The sequence below is a fragment of the Gallinula chloropus genome (genome assembly GCF_964237585.1).
Source record: "Gallinula chloropus genome assembly, chromosome: 1".
In the NCBI taxonomy this organism is placed as follows: Eukaryota; Metazoa; Chordata; class Aves; order Gruiformes; family Rallidae; genus Gallinula; species Gallinula chloropus.
In genome coordinates, this window is record NC_140085.1 from 96,530,850 (window position 1) to 96,551,372 (window position 20,523).

The window sequence follows — 20,523 nt, forward strand, 5'->3', positions numbered from 1 at the left end:
GTCTCCCTGATAGCTTGAAAATCTATGTGCAAAGCCTAAAGGAAAAGATTCTGCGAGCAATTGATCACAATACTTGCTACCCCAACTAGCAGAAACAGCCTGTTTTAACATGGGAGATTTAAGAAACCTAATCATAGAAGGTATAAAGGAGGCTGCTCCTAAGTCTCAAAACTTTACTAAAGCCTTTGAGATTGAGCAGGAAAAAGATGAGACACCCTCAGTGTTTTTACAGCGACTGAGAGATCAAATGAGAAAATATTCGGGTATGAATCCTGAAGATCCTGTAGCACAAGGTCTTCTGAAAGTTTATTTTGACCTGATATTAGGCGAAAGCTACAGAAGATAGATGGTTGGAGTGAAAGATCTTTGGAAGATTTACTAAGAGAGGCTCAGAAAGTGTTTGTGAAAAGAGAGTAAGAAAAGAGGAAGCAGAAAGCAAAAATGATGGTATCTGCTGTTGATGAGGTAGTAAAGAAAAGAACAGAGCCAGTCTCACCAAGAGGCAGAGGGAAAAGCTGGACAAAAGGAAGTAGGAGGGGTGTGAGAAACATGAATGAAGGAGGAATTGGTGGAGGTAGGGGAAAACTTTGGCAATCCCTATGGGCTGGTTTTCTCTCAGCAGGATGTTACGGGTGTAGCAAACAGGGACATCTTAAGTGAGAATGTCCTGAGCTAAGAAAAGAAGAAAGGGTAATTCCCTTCATGTCCTTTGAACATGAATAGGGAAGTCAGGGGTTTATTAATTTAAGGTCCTACCAAGAACCATTGATAAAATTGAAGGTGGGACCCCAGGAGGAGGAGGATGTTGTCTCCCTGGTTGAGCTTCTAGGACTTCCTTAAATTTTATACCTCAAGGACTGAAGCTATCAGACCAAAGTATAACTGTATCGGGGTAAAAGGGAAAGGATTCCCAGTCCCCATGTTTGAAAATACCACTTTAAGATTAGGTGATGAGAAAATTTGTGGGCAATTTATATATCCCTGATTCCGGAACTAATTTATTGGGAAGAGATTCGATAATACAATTAGGATTGGAATTGAAAACCCAGGATGACCAAATTGTGGTATCCATGGCTTTACTAACAGAGGAAGATGAAAACCAAATTGATCCAATAGCGTGGGTGCGAGAGGGTAATCGAGGTGGATTAAACATTACCACTTTAAAGATTAAACTTAAAAGGGACAATGACATTATTTGCCAAAAACAGTATGCTATTTCATTGGAAGGCTGTAAAAGTCTCCAACCATTTATAGAGAGTTTAATTAAGGATAAGCTTCTGAAACCATGTATGTCTCCTTTTAATACCCCAATCTTATCAGTAAAAAAAAAAAAACAAAACCACCCAAAAACAAACAAACAAACAAAAACCCCGATGGGTCATATCCTTTGGTACAGGATTTAAGACAGTTAAACCAAATAGTTCAAGTGCGTCACCCAGTAGTTCCTAAACCTTACACTCTATTGAGTAAAATACCAGATGACCACAGATGGTTTAGTGTGATTGATTTAAAGGATGCTTTCTGGACCTGTCCACTGGACCCTGATAGTAGAGACATGTTTGCTTTTGAATGGGAAGATCCTTTCACAGGACAAAAGCAACAAATTATTTAGATGGACAGTTTTACCTCAGGGATTCACTGAATCACCAAATTTATTTGGACAAGCATTGAAACAAGTATTAGAAAAGTTTAAAGTCCCAACTGAAGTCACCCTTCTACAATATGTAGATGATCTTTTAATCTCAGGGAAAAATAAGAGAATCGTAAAGGAAACAACAAATGCTTTGCTAAATTTCCTAGGGAAACAGGGACTAAAAGTAAAAAAAAAACAAACTGCAGTACATGGAAAAGAAAGTTAAATATTTAGGACATCTAATTAGTGAAGGGAGACAGAAAATAAACCCTGAGAAGATAAGAGGAGTAGTTGAGTTACTTCTGCCGAAAACTAAGAAAGAGCTGTGAAAATTTTTGGGATTGACAGACTATTGTCACCTATGGATTGAATCATTTGTACTAAAAACAAAGGGATTATATTTTAAATTGTTAGAAGAGCCTAATGACTTGGTATGGAGTAATGAAGAAAAAGAATTAATACAAGGATTAAAACAAAACTTGATCACTACTCCTGTGTTGGCACTGCCCTCCCTTAACAAACCATTCCACTTGTTTGCTACCATAGATAAGGAAACAGCCCTGGGGGGCGGGGGGGGGGAGTTACTCAAAAGTGGGGAGGCAAACGACAGCTAATTGCCTATTTATCTAAACTGCTGGACCCAATATCCCGAGGGTGGCCTGAATGTGTACAGGCAGTAGCAGCCACAGCCCTCTTGGTGGTAGAAAGCAGAAGGCTAACTTTTGGAAGAGCACTTATAGTAAGCACTCCACATCAAGTAAGGACAATTCTGACTCAGAAGGCAGGAAGAGGTCTCACTGATTCTAGGATTTTGAAGTATGAAGCAATTTTAATGGAAAAAGATGATTTAGTTATAACTGCTGAATCATGCCTCAATCCTGCCACCTTTTTATCAAAAGGGGAGACTAATAACCAAAAACTTGAGCATAACTGCTTAGACATAATAGAATATCATACTAAAGTGTGACCTGACTTGAGGGACATACCCTTGCCAACAGGTCTCCGTTTATTTACCCACTGGGTAGTACAGGCACTAGTGGACCACTTTGGAACCAAGTATATGTGTATTGGAATTTATAAAATCGCCAAAAGGATGGTGGGAAAGTGCCTGACATGCCAGAAGGTCAATAAACAACAACTCAGAAAAAAGATACCGGGGGGGAGGGACCCTTTCTTGCGTTGCTTACCACAGATACTGCGGTTTGAACGGCCGAAAGAGGTTGGACGCACACGAGCAGAATAAAGACCGGTTCCAGAATCTCCGTGGGAAACTACAAACAATCCTGACAACTTAAACGCCACCTTTCGAAGAACCAGCGAGTAAAACTGTCTATGAATGACAATTTATTTTGTTCAAATGTTGGATGTATGTTATACTTTCTTTTGTTTTGAGTGTCGAGTGTGTAAAGACAATTGGTGGGTACATTATAGAGAAAGAGAATATACCCCAGACATTTGTGAAAAATGTTATTGGGCAGAAAGAAAACTAACCGAATTAACCCTTAAATTAGCAGTAAAAATTGGAGAGATTATCCAAGGGTCTGAAGAGTGGTGGAGGATATATACAAAAGGGATAAATCCCAAATTAGGTTGTACATATCCTAATGAATATAAACAAGGTAGCCCAAAAATAATTCGGGTAGTGTGCCGGTCCCAGGTGAAACATTTGGATTGTTCAGCCCTGGAAGTGAAACATAAAAATTGGGAAGCCTATAACACTTGTAAGCTGAGGACAGGAAGAACCCCTGAAGACTATGACTGCTGCCGAGAAGATGGAACACCTTGCTGCTCCAAGCAACGGAGTAGGCAAAGGAGGCAGAGGCATAAGGAAATCGTGGGGTATTAAGCCCTCCAGTCCTATCACGAGGTGGCTCCATACACCAAGGCTGAAAAAGGCACCAGATACCCAAGAACCAGAAAATACCAAACAAAAACGATTGAGTCCAAGCGTCACCACTCTAGAATAGTTATTATGAACCCACCAATTGCCTTAAATAAAGGGGGGCTAATAATTGTATTTTTATAGATTTATTTAAATTTTGTATTTTGTTATTTGGGGACTGGGACCGCATTAGATCCAAGGCAAAACGTATTGGGTTACATTATCTCAAGCTTTGAATGCTACTACTTTTTGTGCTAGTCTTGCCACACCAAGTACTCCATTTATCACATGTTTGGTAGGAGTGCCACTGAATAGTTCCACCTGGAAAGTTTTTGAGGTTGAAATTAGTAAAATAGCAAGATGTCCTTATATTTATAATGCCAGTGAGGGCATGACAAGGTATGATTCTTGGGATGATAGAGTCCCAATTGGTCCAGAACCACAGGAACTGGAATTAATGGGTTCTTTGAATACCAGCTATTGTATATACATTGATGCTGCCAAGTACCCATGTAACGAAGGTGATCACGTTAATGTTTCTTGAATGATGACCTAAAACCGATTTAGAAAAAGAAGATGCATCGATGCTATTATCTCAAAAAGCTGTTAGTCGGTTTGAGAAACAAATTGGTCAAAATTGAAAGGGGGGATTGTAATAAGTAATTGTTCTCAAACCTTCTATGACTGTAAATAAGCAACTAGGGCAAAGGGGAACCATTGTTCCATCACTAGTAACACCCTGAAAGAACTTCAGATCTTGCTGAGTTGGTGCCTGTGGTAGACTATGGCTGTGAATAGGTAACCAGGTCAAAAGGGGAACCATTGTTTTATCACTAGCAACATCCTGATAGGATTAAATGAGTTAACCAAATAAGATACTGAACACAACGTAGAGGAGGACTACGGGGGGACCAGGACGACCCCCACTACCAGCTTACACAGCTACAGAAAAACACCGGCATATGCCACGTGTACCCGGAACTACAGGACTATAAAAAGGGGACTCCAGAAGGGTGAGGTGCGTGCCGTTTGCAGGAGCAAGGGTCTCCTCCGGACGCCCAGCGCTGATATTTGCCTATATCTTGCGGGCTTGCTTAATTAATAAATTGTTGTTTGGCTTTATCAACTGGAGTATGTCTCAAATTTATAACACCACCACCTGGGACACAGGGGAGGACCAGCCAGGCCAACATCTCGTCCAGCCTGAAAGAAAACACTGAGTGCATGTATGCCTTGAAAACATGTGTGTCTTGGGTGGGCAGAGCATCTTTTCCTTTAAAAACTCCTAGCCTTGCAGTGATTTCTGTGTGTCTCCAGAAAGGCACATGTAGTGTGATGGAAAAACCTATGCATCCTGACTCCTGAGAAACACATCCCTGCAGCTGCCCCACCAAGGCCCATTACAGATACGTCCTCCTTCCAACTCTACAGGAGGCTCACTGTCCTGGGCATGTATCAGTACCTCTTCTTATCCCCACCATCCCTGACCTAGTGTGTAACGTCCCACCATGGCACCTACCAAGCTGTCTGTGAGTAACTTTCCAGGAAAGGGGTGAGGGGAGAGAAACCTCTCATAACCTGCACTGCTGTGAGTGGGACCTCGTGTCCAGCTCCAGGGAAGAGACAACTTCCTTCCAGTCAGCCAAGTGACCTGTTTCAGAAATGGTTTTGGATGCTGTATGCAGAGGCAGGGCTTAGCTGTTCATGCACGTTGATGTCAGCAGCAGGTCGAATGACTATATCAAGACTTCATGCTTAAGGTAGGAATTGGCACAGAACACAGCTCTGATGTTAACAAAAGAACATTGAGCTGGGAGGTTTCTTTCTTGTCTGTGTGGCTGGGTGGCTGCATTCAGCCAACACAATGCCACATGGCAGCAGTATATTTTTTGGATGTTGTTTTTAGGGGAGGGGAACAAATTCTAAGGGCAAGACATAGCAATGTACTAACTCAAACAAGCTGCTCAGAAATTTCTGAGGCTGTTGCCACAGATATATATCACACAGTGCTTGGGCTGTCTTGTCAAATTGTGATGCATGTTTCAGATCAATAAAAATGTTCATTCGAGACTTTGCTCCCCCATGGTACGCAAACTATATTCTCTCCTGGTACAAAGCTTTCATGAACTGATCAGCAGCAGAAACTAAGGTAACTCTAGACTGAAGTCCAGTTTTCTTGGAATTAAGTATCTGCAGATAAGCTCTGGGTTCTTTGTGGTCTGCATTCTGAACTGGAAATGAATGCATATATCGTTGTCATTTTTACTCCATCATGTGGCTGTCAGTTACAATGGTTTGAATATTCTGTTCACCCTCAATGCCAGGGCTTCTTGATACTCCAAGACAGAATTTTCTATGTCAGCCTTCTGAGTGACAAGCAGAGTTTTCATCTCCAGAGACAATTCCCTTAGCAGTAACATGGGCATCCAGTGCTTTACCACAGCTGCTTTTAGTGTGTTTCCTTGGGTAGGGGTCAATGAAAGCAAGAGAGGAACTGAGCACATTGTCCAAGCTGTGCATCTAGGGCTGACCATAGTCTGGCCAGCACTATTAGCTGTTCCAGCTGGTGACCTGTTTAAATGTGCTGCCAACAGGTTATATATGCACTAATTAGGGAAGTGGTATAGATGTTTGCATCTGGGAGTGCATAAAATAGGGAAATGACCAGTGAAGCCTTGTTATTTTTACCATGAACTCTGTGCCTTGTGTGCTGGAGCTATGAGGAGCTCGTTGGTCAAAAAAAAGGTAGGCAGTTGGGAAGGAAATTAAGAAATTGGGAAGAAGATGGTAGGTGGTGGGTGGTAGGTTTTGTAGGCTTTGTCTGAGCAGCAGAGAGGAGTGCCGTAAAGGAAAAGGACTGACAAACGCACCCAGACCCTCTAGAAACTGTTTCAGGAGAGATGTGTCAGGACCTGGACCACCCAAGGAAGGCCTGCCCACCTGAGGGAGGGTACTGCTGTTGGAGAGAGATGCCTGTTTAAGGGACTGTGCCATCCAAGCCACTCGCTTTTTCTGCTCTGGTGAGTGGGCTATAACCAGCTCTCTCCCAAGGTCCAAAGGCTGGGTTTTCCACAGGCCCCTGGGGAGTGAGCTCTCAGAGGCAGCAAGGTTCCTGCCCTGCTGTGCTTCCAAACACCCATCCCACATCAGGAAAAACCAGAAGATAGCATACATCCATGTTTTGCACGTGAGGTGTCCTGCCTTAATCTCTCTGTTTTGGGGAAACACGTGTTACAGGCAGTAACTGTTTCTTTCTGAAAGGCTGCCAACAGCACGCCCAGTCCCCATAAGATTTCTCTGCAACGAGATGCTTTGCTGACAGGAATATGCCTAATTTGTGGAAATGCAGTGTGCTTGGAGGTCAGTTCAGAAGGGTTTTTGGGTGACCAGCAATAAAGACAGGTGGCCTTGGAACTGGCAGGAACCCCACACTTCTGCCTGAGGGTGCTGCCATAACCAAAGCCATCAGATGAACAGAGTGTGGCTTGGGTGTTAACCACACCAAGTGATGTCATGTGTGATGCTCTAATTCTTTGTCTTGCAGAAAATGATTAACGGTCTTCTCGGGGCGAAGAGGGAGGGAAGAAAAAAAACTAAAAGAAAAAGGTGAATCTAGAAAATTCTCACTTCACTCTAATATAGGGGGACTGGTTCTGTTACCTTGCTGTTTTCTTAAAAGATAGTAAGTGTAAAGGGACTGGAAATAGTGTATTTGAATGACTGTGGAATAACATGAAGGAAATGAAGCTGAGGGGGGAAAAATGTCAGGGTTTTTGTATGCTAAGTATCAGCGTTCAACTTCAGACATCCAACAAGTTTTCAAGAGTTTAACCCATTAAACTGCTTACTCTGAGCTTATCTTAAAAGGCACGGAAAAAAAATTCTGTGGGTTTGTAGCATAGGTAGTGTTTTTAACACAAAGGTTTCACAAGATGCGCTAATTTTATTGCTGTGGGCAGGAAACTGAGGTTTTCACATGTAATGAGGCGTTTCTTTGAAGTCATGCTACAAGGACGAGCCTGACTGTGTTGTACATCTGCTCATCTGCACAGCTCAGAACGTTTCGACTTCCTTTTCTGAGACGCTGCCGGGAGCAGGCCGAGCAAGCTGCGTGTTCACCAAAACTTCATCAAGTGAAGATGCACAAGAGGTGGCTCTTCTCCCTCTTGTTCTTGCACTGGGTGCCTGGCATTGCAGGTAAGCACATCGGCGGGACGCCTTGACTCAGTAAATGATGGAGGGTGGCGAAGGGCAGGGTGACATGTGCCGGCTGGGCCTAGTGTGTCTCACCAGGGCAGGCTGCCGTTACTGGGTAACCATTTTCTGTTTCCTGACAGCCTTCTCACAATGCTAGTTACAAAGCACAGCTCACACAGAGTAAGTGGCCTGTGCTGATGAGCAGGTTAGCTCACTCCTTACCCCGTTTTCACCAGAATAATCACTGAGATGAGCTCGCTCACATTTGGGGCAACACGTGCTCATCTCCAGTGGGCATAAAGGAAAACTGCTGCCAAAGAGCAACCAAGAAATACCTAGCATTCTCTCACATGTGTCTGCGTGTGCAGAGAGCAAGAGGTTGGAAACACTTAAAGATAAGGACAAATTGTACAGTTGCAAACCTTTGCACAGATACTTCCTCTTCCCCACGTGGCCCTCCCTACTGCATTAAAGGCTTGAGAAACAAGTTTGTCACTGGGACTAAAACTTTCAGAAAAATTGAATGAGGAGAACTGCATCCCCATCAGGAGCTTAAAACAAAAATGACCTGAGGAAAGCCAGGAAAAAGCCTGATGCTCACAACCCTCCCCAACTCCACCCCAACCAACAGGATGACCATGCTGAGTCCAGGAGCACTTGTTACTAGCTAGGAAGAAGAATTTTGTAGGGTATGCCTTTTTCCAGTTAAGAAAGGAGAATGTATTTGAGTGGCATGATCAGATGCATCTCAAAATCTGGCATAGGCTGGGTTTTTTGGGTTTTTTTTATTACTGAGGCAAACTGGATTTTAAAAGTAAGGAAAACTTCTCATGTATGTATTTGTAGAAAATAAAAGTTCTCAAATGCAAATAAAGGCCTAGAAGCCTCAAGACATGCACATGCAGGCAAGCAGTACTGTTTAGGGGAAAATATTTTTTCCCCAAGGATTAAACCCTCACTGAAGTCACATTTACAGAAGTGAAAGTGGAGACACCACAGTGCCCTTTGTGGACATCTGACATCTAAATGTCTGGGAGTTGCTCTATTAAAATGGAGCACAAGTATGGGCTAACGGACAGCATTTCATTTGGAAAAAATAAAGCAAGTATAAAATGAGACTACTTCTATTGGGGTGCTCATAAAAAGTTAGTTCTTTACATTGTCCTTTGATCTAATACAGCACCAATATGAATATGAGTGACAACTTGCCAGGTGTCCCTTGCCTGCTAGTCTGATCACAAGATTGCTTAATTGCTATCTACTTCACTTTTACTGCAGCAAAACTTGCAGTGAAATCAGCGAGCCTTTGCTGCAGCAAGCTCCTTGGACTGACAAGAATAATTTTCAGTAATTTTTCTCACAGCACTTGTCACTCAGGCTTATTTTTATTTAGCTTGTTACATCATCCCATCTCCTGAAAGTCAATTAAAAGATGAACAGAGCATGCACAGCAATAAGAAGCAGAGATTAATGTTGGCCGTGGCCATTCAGTAGCTTTGTTCTCCATGTACCTGGTCTCTACAGGTTTGTGTCACGCTTCAGCGGTTAGGTACCGAACCTCAGCCAGCTCTGCGGGGATGTGGGACTCTGCCCTTGTTCTTCCCTGTCAGACTGGAGCTGCAGAAGTGTCGGGTCCCTGTCTTGCTGCTGGCTGAGCTGTCAGAGCCAGGGCACGCCATCCCTCCTGCGGGCACTGTCGAGGCTGCCCGGCACCTGGCATGTCATCCCCTGGCTCAGGTGCTGTGGAACGTGGTAGCACACGGCAGAGCAGATGTCAAAGCAAAGAAATCGGTACCCATGCAGCAGTATGGCTGGGGGCACTGTGGGACAAGTTCCCAAAGCAAATTTACAGGGATGTTTTGATACGTGGGGAGGATAAAATCCAGTGGAGGTGGAGGGATGACAAGTCTGTACCTAGATGTAGATGTTCTACATCTTTGAAAAAGGGCCTTTCTGTGCAGGGCTCTGTGGGTGTGACCGGTTACTTGTCTTGCTGCAGCTCCCCCGTCCATAAATTCTTCATCTCCTTGAGTCTGTCAGTGCCATGCACACAGGGTTTTGGGCACCACATGCCTCATGCTCATAAAAGGGAGAAAGGGAGAGAAATCAATTTTACTACAGCAGCAGTGACACTGAGCAGTGCAGGGTCCCACTGAAAGCCCCACCGTGTCACCGATCCCTTACTCCTTTATATGGCACACTAAGGACTGCAAACATGCCTTGTAAAAATAATCCAGGAAGAAACCACGCATACCGTGGCAGCTCACTCTGTCACCAAAATGGACACTCATTTAGGTCATGCAGGAGCTTGTTTAATAACATGGAGGTAAAAGAAGAGCTTTTGAAGCAGCGATGGCACTGGCAGCAGGCAGGAGGGGAAGGCACAGAGTGGAATTAGCTAGCAGGGATAAAACACCTTTGCTCTTGCTAAAAGAGCCGGGGAACAACTGGGCCCAGCTTCTGCTTTATTTGTGCTGCTTGAAAGATTTCCATTTCCACGGAGGCCCTTGGAGCTCCCATTTCTCTCCTGTGAGCGCCAAGGGAGCTCCCCGCTCTCTTCCGGACAAGCGCAAGTTTGCTTTCCCACCGCTCTCTCCGCAGTCCGTACTGGTGGAGATACACTGTAAAGCTCCTCGCTGGAAAGCCTGCCCTTACAGTTGTAGGGTCTCCATAGCTCTCTGTGGCCAGGGCACCTAAATGTGCTAAAGATGGCTTAGGAGAAAGCTTTGCTTTAACATTACACACACTGAGTAAGGTCTTGTTTGTTTGTTTGTTTGTTTTTTTAAGGCCAGCTTGACATCATCACACAAACAGAAGTCTCTGCTTTGCCAGGTGCCGACGTGACCCTCGTGTGCAGCTTCCCAAAACCACACACCACCCACATAATACAGACACAGTGGTCCAAGACCGATGACCCTCAGTTTACCCGAATAGCCGTTTATCACCCCACTTATGGCACGCATCACTTCCCGTTTCCTGAGGCTTCTTACAACTTTTCTGTGTCCTTCAGTACGAGAAAGTGCTGCAACTGGAATGCTACAGAGGCTCTGTGCTCCCCGGATCCAAAAGTCACGTTTGAATGCAATCAGTGGGCTCTGCATTTGAAAAATGTTACCGTTGCCCTTAGCGGGGAGTACGAGTGCAGTTTTGCTACTTATCCACATGGGACAAAGGCTGCAAAAATTCAACTTCTTGTCAAGGCAGAAGGTAAGTAACAACAGATGAGATGTTGCTTTTTCAGAACAGGGACACAGTAGGGTGGAATATCAAGGTAGATGACCGTTTCTTGGTCAATGATGGCAACTTGTTTGGGATTTGCAATGGTGCCACCAAATGCTGCTGTCTACAGCGTTGCCTATTGACAAGGCATTCTTTAGCTGTTGCTATCCAGCTCCTGATAAGGAAATCTTATTCATTTGGAAAAATATAAAGTTAGATATCAAGGAAAAATGGTGGTGAGATGGGCAGTTTCCACATTTTCATTTTGCAGAAACATGATGCTAAGAAGACTGGATGAGCGGCTCAGGATGTGGTGGGACTGAGGATGCTGTACCTCCAAACCACACCATATTGCTGCTATGAATGTGCAGCACTGGACATACAAAAGAGATAATATTGGTTATCAATTATCTCAACTGGTCAAGGCTGAGGGCTAGCAACTGCAGAGTGTGCTGGGTATGAATTCAATGTAGGGATGTGTGCCCCCAGCATCGAAAAACAAACTGGAGCAAAGCAGGGGATTGCTTAGGACAATCGTGGAAAGAGAGACTTGGCTGCTTCTGTCAGCCAAAATGAAGCTAGAAAGCAGCGTGGCTGCTTTTGATAAGTAAACCTCAGTGGAGAATATCCAGGCAGGATATTTAAATTATCCTGGCAAAGGAATGGATGGGTTTAAAGAGGATGGGAATGTCTTTGACTACAAATTAAACAATGGTGGCAACCATTAATGCAGCAACTTTGGGAATATCTGTTTAATGCCAACAGCAAGGACAAAAGTCCAAACTGCCATGAAGATGGAGCTGGGAGAGGATGTTGGGCAAGCTGGGCAAGCTTCTTGTTGTGTACCTGGGGACTGGATTCAACGACTCCAGAAACCTCTCCCTGACTCAGGTTTCTTTTAACAAGCCCAGAGGGATTAAAATAAATGCAACAAACTTGGCATGGTTCCAGTGCAGAGCTGTAAGGCCAGAGCACTCATCCTGCTTGTGCATGTGGCTGTAGATGCAGGTTCAAGGTTAGAAGCAGGGTGGTGCAGGTGACATCAGGGGTAACAGAGCATTGGGGCAGCAGCACCCATAGGCACTGCACTCCCACCACCTCTTTAGCCTGTGTCATGAGGCCAGACCAGCAGCAGGAGGAATATTGGTCCTCATGACAGATAACATTGGTCCTGCAGCAGAAGGAGCCTAGACTCTGTGGGGTCAAGGGAGAAGACATGGCTCCTTGGTGGCTGCAGCAGTGGCCTCCCTCTGAAACGGGCTAGCAACTTTGGGCAAAGAATTCTGGGCCCTGTGCAAGCTACATACGCGGAGACATTTAACCTGAGTGTCCACCTCACTCTCTGATGGCCTTTGTGGCTATGGCTCCAAACATTTTGCTGCTGTAATCCCAGAGTCACATCTCTGGGATGACCCAGCCCCAGAGCTGCCCTGCTGAACTTGGAAAGGCAACACTAGAGCCAGCATCTCAGCATGTCCTGCAGAGGATGGGAGTGTTTAAACAGCACATGCAGGATAATTGTGTCAAGGACAAAGCTCTGCGTGCTGTACAGGGGTGTGCTGCAGCAGCCTCCCCATTGGGGATTTTCCTGCATTTCAAGCACAGAGGATCAGTGGAGAGCAACGAGTTACAAACAGTACTGGCAACCATGTGAAACCCTCCCATGCTTCTGTTCTTCCTGTGATTTTTCTCTGACTTTCCCCCAGTATAGTAATCATGCTGGTCAGGCATTGGTCCTTCTGTCTTGCTGGTGCCCTTAACTAACTACCATGTTTTCCTTGTCTACATGTTGAATGTGGGCAGCTCTTGTTCATGTCAGCATCATTGTAGCTTTTTTCAGCAACTGCCTCACATAGCAAGCTGTGCTACTGCTCACCAGAGACAACTACAGAATTCAGTTTGCAACATACCTCTTGTAGATTTGTATTTCACCATGATAAGGTCTTCAGCAACCAACCACTTCCATGCCAAAGAAGGCAAAACCCCTTAATCTACCCTACGAGTGGGATGGAGAAGGGTACTAGTCATTATTGGAGTGCAGCTCTCAACTACATCAGAATGGAGTGAATCCAGATGGATTCAACCTGTAGATACTGCAAAAAGCCCACAGAGCAGCAGGCCTGCACAGGACTGACAAACAAGGAGGACCTGAGCCAACAGTCTGTTAATGCAGATGGGAATCAAAGACGGGCAGAAAACGAGCAGCTGGGACATGTGATGGTGAGGACAGGCAGAGGCTGTTTCCAGACACAGCTCATGGGGCCACTACTCATCTTTGTGCTTCTCGTACACTGCACAAGCACTTCTGCACCATCCCAGCAAAAGTCTCCTGTGCAGTTTTCTTCTGGAGAAGCTGTAGATTTGCTTCCTTTGCCCTTTCTTTATCCTCTCCACACTCACCAGCCCCTTCAGGGCTTGTGCACTCCATGTCCCACTGGGATAGCTGTCTCTTCAGCCGCTTCACTCTGACAGAGAGTGGAGGTGAGCTGCTTTGTTCTGCTGCTGGGTCTCCTGGGCACCCCTCTGGGCGCTGCCTTTCTGTGCAGGCTGCGTGCTTGCACTGACATTCTGCGCTTGGGTGCCAGGCATCAAGGAGGTAACAGGCACCAGAAAGTCCCTGCTGCCAAATAACCTAGCAGTCCATGACTGCTAGATACTCGCCCTCCCCTCGAGTTAAAAAAGTAAATAAATTACTATCTGTTCTACCTCAGTGCACAAGCCAGGGCTACCAGGGGAGCAAAAATTGAGTTTCCCCACCGGTGCTGGATGCTCAGTTACAGGGAAGAGGGAAGGCAGGTCTGTGCAGTATAGGGGTGGCAGGAAGGCTGGTCGGCATTGCAGGGTGCACGGTGTTACTGCCACCGGGGTTGAGAGTCAGAGACATCAGTGCTCACCAAGGCACTCATGTCATCTCCTGGCCATCACCCCTGCTTTTCCTGTTTAAATGCATACATGCAAGCAGACCAGATGTTTGGACAACAGCTGTGCTCTGTTCAGCCCATCACTCTGCTTTTCCGCTGACGGACTGGAGCCCTGGACTGGGAAGGGGTAGGGTAGGAGATGCTCAAGTGGGGTTTTATTTTAATAGGTAACAAAGGAAAGAGTGACAAGCTTTCTGCTTCTGGTAGTGGGCAGGCTGGAGAATAACAAAAGGAGCACTTACACTGAAAGACAGGGTTAATCTTAACCTGCCCGACATGCTGAACACCTTGCTTGGTGAAAAGACGGTCTGAAGGTATCTTCAGAGCAGAGGAAATGCAGGTGCACAAAATCGATGTGAAGGTTTATTGCCACAGATAAAAAAGTGTAAGAGAAAAATTGAAGCCTCAAATTACTCTCAGCTCCAAAAGGAGACATCTTGATCCTGCAGTTAAGCAAAGGTTTTTATAAATTGCCCAAAAATTCAGATACAGCTGTGAATTAGAGTCATGTAGCTACATCTAGAACCAGATGCAAGGCTTTCATTTACTTAACAAATGCGTCTATGGGTAATGATTGAAAATTACAGTTTCCTTCTAATCAAAAAAGTGCCTGTTCCTTGAACAGATAACTAGTCAGCTTTGGTTTTTTACAGCACAATGAACCTCATGTTTCTGATTTTCCTTCTTGGGCTTTTTGTTGTTGTTGCTGTCGTTGTTGCGATGACAAAAGAGGAGCAGCACTACATGAAGGAAGCGTGGTTAAACCAGACTTTAGAAATTCCATGCATTGAGGACATGACCTCAGAAAATGTGTCCAATTATCCTTTGAAATGGCTGGTGGTAAGTATTTTTCATCACAGGTATAAATTTCAGAATGAACTACAGGGTATTTTCGCAGATTGAGATAGAACTGTTAGACTTTACTATCCCTCAGAACCTGCTAAACAAAAGGTATCTATCATGTTGGACTGCGATAATAAAGGGAAAAAGCACAAACATGGTTTGCCACAGAGACACCACAAACCATAGCTGTTACAGAAACAAAGAGGGAAATTCCACCTTACTTGCTTTTCATTTTCCAGGAGTACCTTGGAGTGGATCGGTGGGAAGTGGTAAAGAACTTGGCAAATCTAACAGCGCTAAAGTATTCCCTAAAATAATCCCTAAATCCTAGAAAAAATTGGATTTCTCAGGGAACTTTTCTGTAGTGAAGCTGTGGTGTCTATGAAAAATACATGCTTACTGCTCAGGGCGGCAAGATATCAGGATGCTTTGACATAGGGAAAAAAAGTGGGGGAGGCAGTGGCTGTATTGGTTTTGGTTTTGTTTCCCTCTGTCTCTAAGATGCACATCAAAGACACACAGACCCAGTTATCTAGCTGGCCGCATAAAAAACTAGTTTTAATCAGTCTGCTGTGAGACGTAAAGCTCGATATATTTTCGTACTGCATCTCACTTTCTGGGTAAATATTTGCATGCATGTTTTAACATTGACTTCCGTAGGTAGAGATAAGTATCAGCCAGCAGCATCCTTCAGCTTTGTCTGTCAGTTTCTATCTATTGCCACTGAGGAGCTGTAACGTGTTGAGGGTTTTCCTAAAGGTGATTTTTCAAACATTTTAGGAGGTTTTTTTAGTCTTTTGTCTCAGCTCATTATCTACTTAGATCTTCCCTTCACATTGCCTTCCTAATATTAAAATTCTTTAAATTTTTCTAGGGAACATCCTTGTCCTTACTATTTTTAGTGTTGCTAGGTCACTCTACAAGTCAACAGAGGAAAGGGAAAACACTCCCCAGAGGTCAGCACAGTGACATATGTGGGTCACCACGTGTCAATCAGGGTATAGCCTACAAATATGTACAGAGTCACAGATGTCCAGGATGTGCTTGTTGGCTGCACTAAGGGTGGCTGGCACACAGAAATTGAGAGAACATGACTTCTAGCTATTATAATCAGGTTCTTGCTATTTAAAAATCTAAAAGAGCGCAGATTTTCTTGGAATTTCACTAATTTTTAATATGTATGGGATGTTCGGTACAACTTCAAGACCACTGCCATAAGAAAACAGCTCTGTTGCCCTGTCTGCAGCCTACAGAGACCGGGACTCACAGGACACAGCTGTTTACTCCATGGTTTACTGGTAGGGTGACGAGTGCTATCAGATTTGAAGTTCTGAGAGAGAATGTATTTTGATAAAAAAATCGATGTTGCAAATCCCCACTTGCTACTCCACAATGCTGGGGGTGCGAGGGAAGAGTTTCATAGCCGGAATAGAGCCTGTCTACAAAAATATTTGGGGGTGGTGGTGGTGGTGGTGTTTCTCTGATCTTCACATATTGTGTGGGCTGCTCTTTCCACAGTGGGAAGATGGCAGGGAAGAGGAACTTGTGAGCAAGGAGCCCTCCTGCCCTGCAGTGTACAGGAACAGCAGCACCCTGTCTGGGAAAAAAGTCCGCCTGGGTTTGGATAACAGTCTAAAGATTTTCCCCACCGAAATCATGGATGAAGGCAGGGTGTTTTCTTGCCATGTGATGTACCACCCGGAGAGAGTCCACAAGAGCAGCACCACCGTGAGGGTATTTGGTAAGGGCCTTATGCCAGCTGCCTGGGTACTTGCATTTGGAAAGGGAACACACCTGTCTGGCTCTGCAGACAACAGCTTTTGAAATACATCAGGGGAGGGGGAGAAGTGGGGGTGTATATACATAAATTTACATTGTTGGGTTTTTTTTTTCAGCTGCAATGGGTTAAAGTGTTTAATATGGTAGCAAATGAACCAGTAGTTCTTAGGAATTACACGAGGCCATTCCTTCCATTTCTGGCATCAAAACTAGCAGATCCGGCATATATCAAACCACTGGCATGCACATTCCTCCCATCTCACCCCAGTGTGTAACCTTATGCTGGCACCTTGCAAGTTACAGATAAGCACCAGGGTCAGCAAGATGTCCATGTCCAAGTACAAAATGGGAGTGCTGCCTCTGGTTAGGAAACCATGGCCGAAATGTAGTAAGTAGCTAAAGCAGTTTGGAAGTCCCATCCTTGAAGGCACGTGATGTTCAACCATTGCCAAAGGCTCTGGTTCTGATAACGATGTCCTGCCTCAAGGTCTCAAACTGGACAGGGGTGGCAGGGCCAGTGTACTGCAAACCTGTGGGTTGGCATTTCATGCTGGAAGCCTTCCTCGCCTTTAGTTGCTCGCACTGTTCCCTTTCTAGTGGGGTAGGGATTGTTCTACAAAGGTACAACCGAATTAGAAAAATGCTGTCTGCTGAAAACCAGACTGTGTTTTCTTCTTGCAGAGCAGTAGATCTAGAAAACTTATCTCCAATTCTCCTAAAAGGAATGGGTGTTAAACAGCAGGTCTGTCAACAGTCCCTTGGCTATAGCTGCTTGACCAAGCAAGCCCACAGCTTGGGGATGGTATGGCCAAGCAGACTGATGCTCTGGGTGCAAAGATTCAGTGAGGAGCAGGGAAAGAAGGAAGGAAGGAAAGAAGGAAGGAAAGAAAAAAAAAAAAGCCAAACGTGTGTCTGGGGGATGTTGGTCACTGACGCAAGAGAAATAAAAATAGAAGTTAACGATCTGAAATTTCCTCTTGCCTTTGCATGATTCAGACATGGGCCTTACCTTTAAAAATCAATACTTGTCAAATAGCTACAGTGTCACCTGGGCAATCGTTCAAGTATACAAACATAATTGAGCTCCCCCTCCCCCCTACCCCTGCTGATGCTCTCGCCTTGGTCTGTGACTCCGTTAGCCTAAGCGGTTGCTTTATTTGGCTTACTCTCTGAATTAGTCTCGCGTGTGGTTGGCTGTGCACACACACACATCAGCCCATTAGTACAACAGGGGAGAGAGGCAAATGAAACAGCAACTGTGGCCCTTGGTGGGGAACAGCCCATGATGCTCTCAGTCCCTGTTGGCTGGCTTTGGACCCAGGTGCCATGCCGCCAGTGTCCTGAGGGCAGGGTCAGATGGAGGGGCTCCTGCGAGTTGGTTTGTGGTGGATGCTGAAGAAGGTGCCTCAGGCCAGCACCGTCCATATCTTGGAGAAAGTGCATTTTTGTGCTGTTAGACCTTTCTCATCTAATATTTCCTTGGTAAATGAACTATTGTGTATGCTGTCTCAATCTTTTCTGTTACTGTTCGCTGAAGTCATTCTGCTTTTGATCGCATTGTACCTGCTTTTTCCCATTTCCCCATTTACTTCCCTTGGGCTGCGGCAGGAGGGGAGACCAAAAGCAGATGGTCCAGAGGCACCCTTACACCAGCCCACATGCCCATGCACTGGCAAGGCAGGAACTGGCAGAGACAGTGGCCAGAATAATCCAGAAATCTCCAGTTGACTTCTGGGGACAGACAAACAGCCACTTCAGATGACAGCACCTCTTTTTTTCCTTGTGCCAAAGCTGACAAGGGAACAAAGAAATGAACATTTATGTCCTAGCAGGCAGTCCCAGCCTCAAATGGCCAGGACAGAATCTGAAGTATGATACTAACCATATACAACATCATCAGCACGTTATGTTGGTTCTGTCTGACGTCCCAGCCGTTAGAAAGGATGTAACTAGAGAACTAAGGCCAACTGAAACCAGGGGAGGATATTCTCATCTCAGCAAGCCAGCATACCCCTGGTACCCAAGCACTTGTGCAATTGAACACCACAGGCTGGGCAGCTTGAAAGAAGGGCAGGCAGCTAGTGCACCATGGTGCTGTAATGGGCAGGAGGAAGAGGAGGAAGAGAGGAAAGTAGTCACCTGGGGAAACCTCCTTGTGCAGGATCCCTCTGAAAAATGCTTCAGGGCAGAGAGCGCCTATGTCTGTGGGGTGGCATGAATCCTACCCCACAAGGGCTTTAGGTTGCTGGAGTATGGCTAACAGCTGGGCAGGAGAGGATGGCGAAGGCAGGAACAAGTCTCTCAATGAAGTTGAGAGTCTTTATAGGTTGAGTAAAAACACACATTCAATCAAGAGAGCTTTTTTTTAAAAGGGTGCTTTTAGACTGAAATACTTTAAAATACTTCTTTACTAGAACAGAGTTCTTCTAGATGCTAGTTTCTGAGAAAATGTATAGCCTTTTCACGTCTAACTTTGCCAAATATTGATTTCTCCTTTTTTTTTTGTAAGAGTAAAAGCACAGCAGCAGAAACTACTATACTAAATATTGAATTTCTGCTACACCCAAAACATTGGTAAATATCGTAGCAAGACAAATGAATGTCAAACTGTTAACAGGGGCTGAGATGTTAAATGGAAAAGATCTATTAGATCATTCAGAGCTCAGCTTGAGAGCTGCCTGCCAGAACAGTTACCCAGCAAAAATGTCTTCTCGGAAAGCAGAAGGCAGCACCCAGTACAGATGGGGAAAAGCATGCCCACTCTCATTTAAAAAAAAAAGGAAAGAACAGGCACTAGACTAGATGTTATTAGTCTCCCAACCAAATTTTAGGTGAAATTCAAAAATCCAGTTTACCATATTTTTCTTACATCTGAAAAAGTATGGTGGTCTTCTGCCAGCCCCACCATCTGTACAGTTTGGGCAAGGCAGAAATACGGACGAAATCTCAAAACATTCATCTTTTGACAGGAAAAAGCCACACACCAAAAAAAAAAACCCCAAAACCCACCCCAAAAAGCACCAAACAAAAAACCCTCACATCCATAAAACCATAAGGCCACAATAATTAAAGTCTGGTCTCTCTCAGGCATAACCTGTCAGTAACACTAAGCAGAAAAATGGAAATTGAAAGAAGTTGTTAGGTAGAGTCCCTGGTAGATTCACCTCACAACAGGTGAACTTGAGCAGTGCACCTCAGGGGGAATGTAATGAACTGAGGTGACTCTGTATCAATTAACAGGGTTAGAAAAAAAAAATAATAATAGTAGAGTGAGGTTTAAGTTGAAATGAGATCTAGGGATCTTCTAAGCAATCCAGGGGCTGCACTTGTTTCCCAGTCCAGTTTTAAGACTCAGAAAGGGCCATAAGCATAATTTACTCCAGGCTTTTGAGGTTTGCTATATATATTAGCACAGTTTCAACAGCCCTAACTTAGCAAGTCAATTAATATTACTGCAAACCAGTGATTCCAATGGCTAATTTAGAAATGTCAGTTTAGAGAGTTTATGGTATCTGACAGCTTTTATCTCTACAGTCAGACATACCTAGAAGGGACATGCTGTGAGAACAGAGCACTTTTTCTATTTCTTGTGGATGTGGTCATCAGAGACCTGCTGCTCTGACGCAAAGGTGAGCTCTGGACTTACTGGCAAGGCAGGAAGCAACTGTGGTGTGACACTGTGACACATATGCCCAGGCAGCAGCATGTGGAAAGCTGGTATCCAAGATGAATGAATGCTTTTGGGGTTGGTGAAAGCCTTTGCAGATTGCTTTGGTTGGTAAATATCCAGAGTAAACAGTGACTGGGGGATGGTTTATTTCAGCAGGCCTGGGAAGGGTGGCTCTGCTGCATGGCTGCAGGATGGTTTGAATTTGCTTCTCCAGCAGAGTCACCAAGGTTAGGTAGGCACTGAAATACAGGACGGATCTTGTGGTAGTGGCTGCTGATTTGTGCTTGTAAACCACTTCCTTGACCTCGAATCGGAGCTGTGCAAGCTTTTATCTTGCTAGGTATGCAGGTGGGTGGATGTAGGATTTAATTTTCACTCT

General features: G+C 44.7%; 1 protein-coding gene across 1 annotated transcript in view; it reads left to right on the plus strand.

Annotated features, from left to right (window-relative positions):
- NECTIN3 (nectin cell adhesion molecule 3) overlaps nt 1–20,523 on the plus strand; it is a gene marked incomplete at its 5' end in the record, with an annotated part of 173,975 nt that overhangs the window by 135,886 nt on the left and 17,566 nt on the right. Inside the window, 4 exons of the mRNA XM_084277640.1 lie at nt 7,568–7,712; nt 10,500–10,919; nt 14,583–14,692; nt 16,214–16,436. Of these exons, the coding sequence (XP_084133766.1) occupies nt 7,568–7,712; nt 10,500–10,919; nt 14,583–14,692; nt 16,214–16,436 (898 nt within the window). The remainder of the gene's footprint in view (nt 1–7,567; nt 7,713–10,499; nt 10,920–14,582; nt 14,693–16,213; nt 16,437–20,523) is intronic.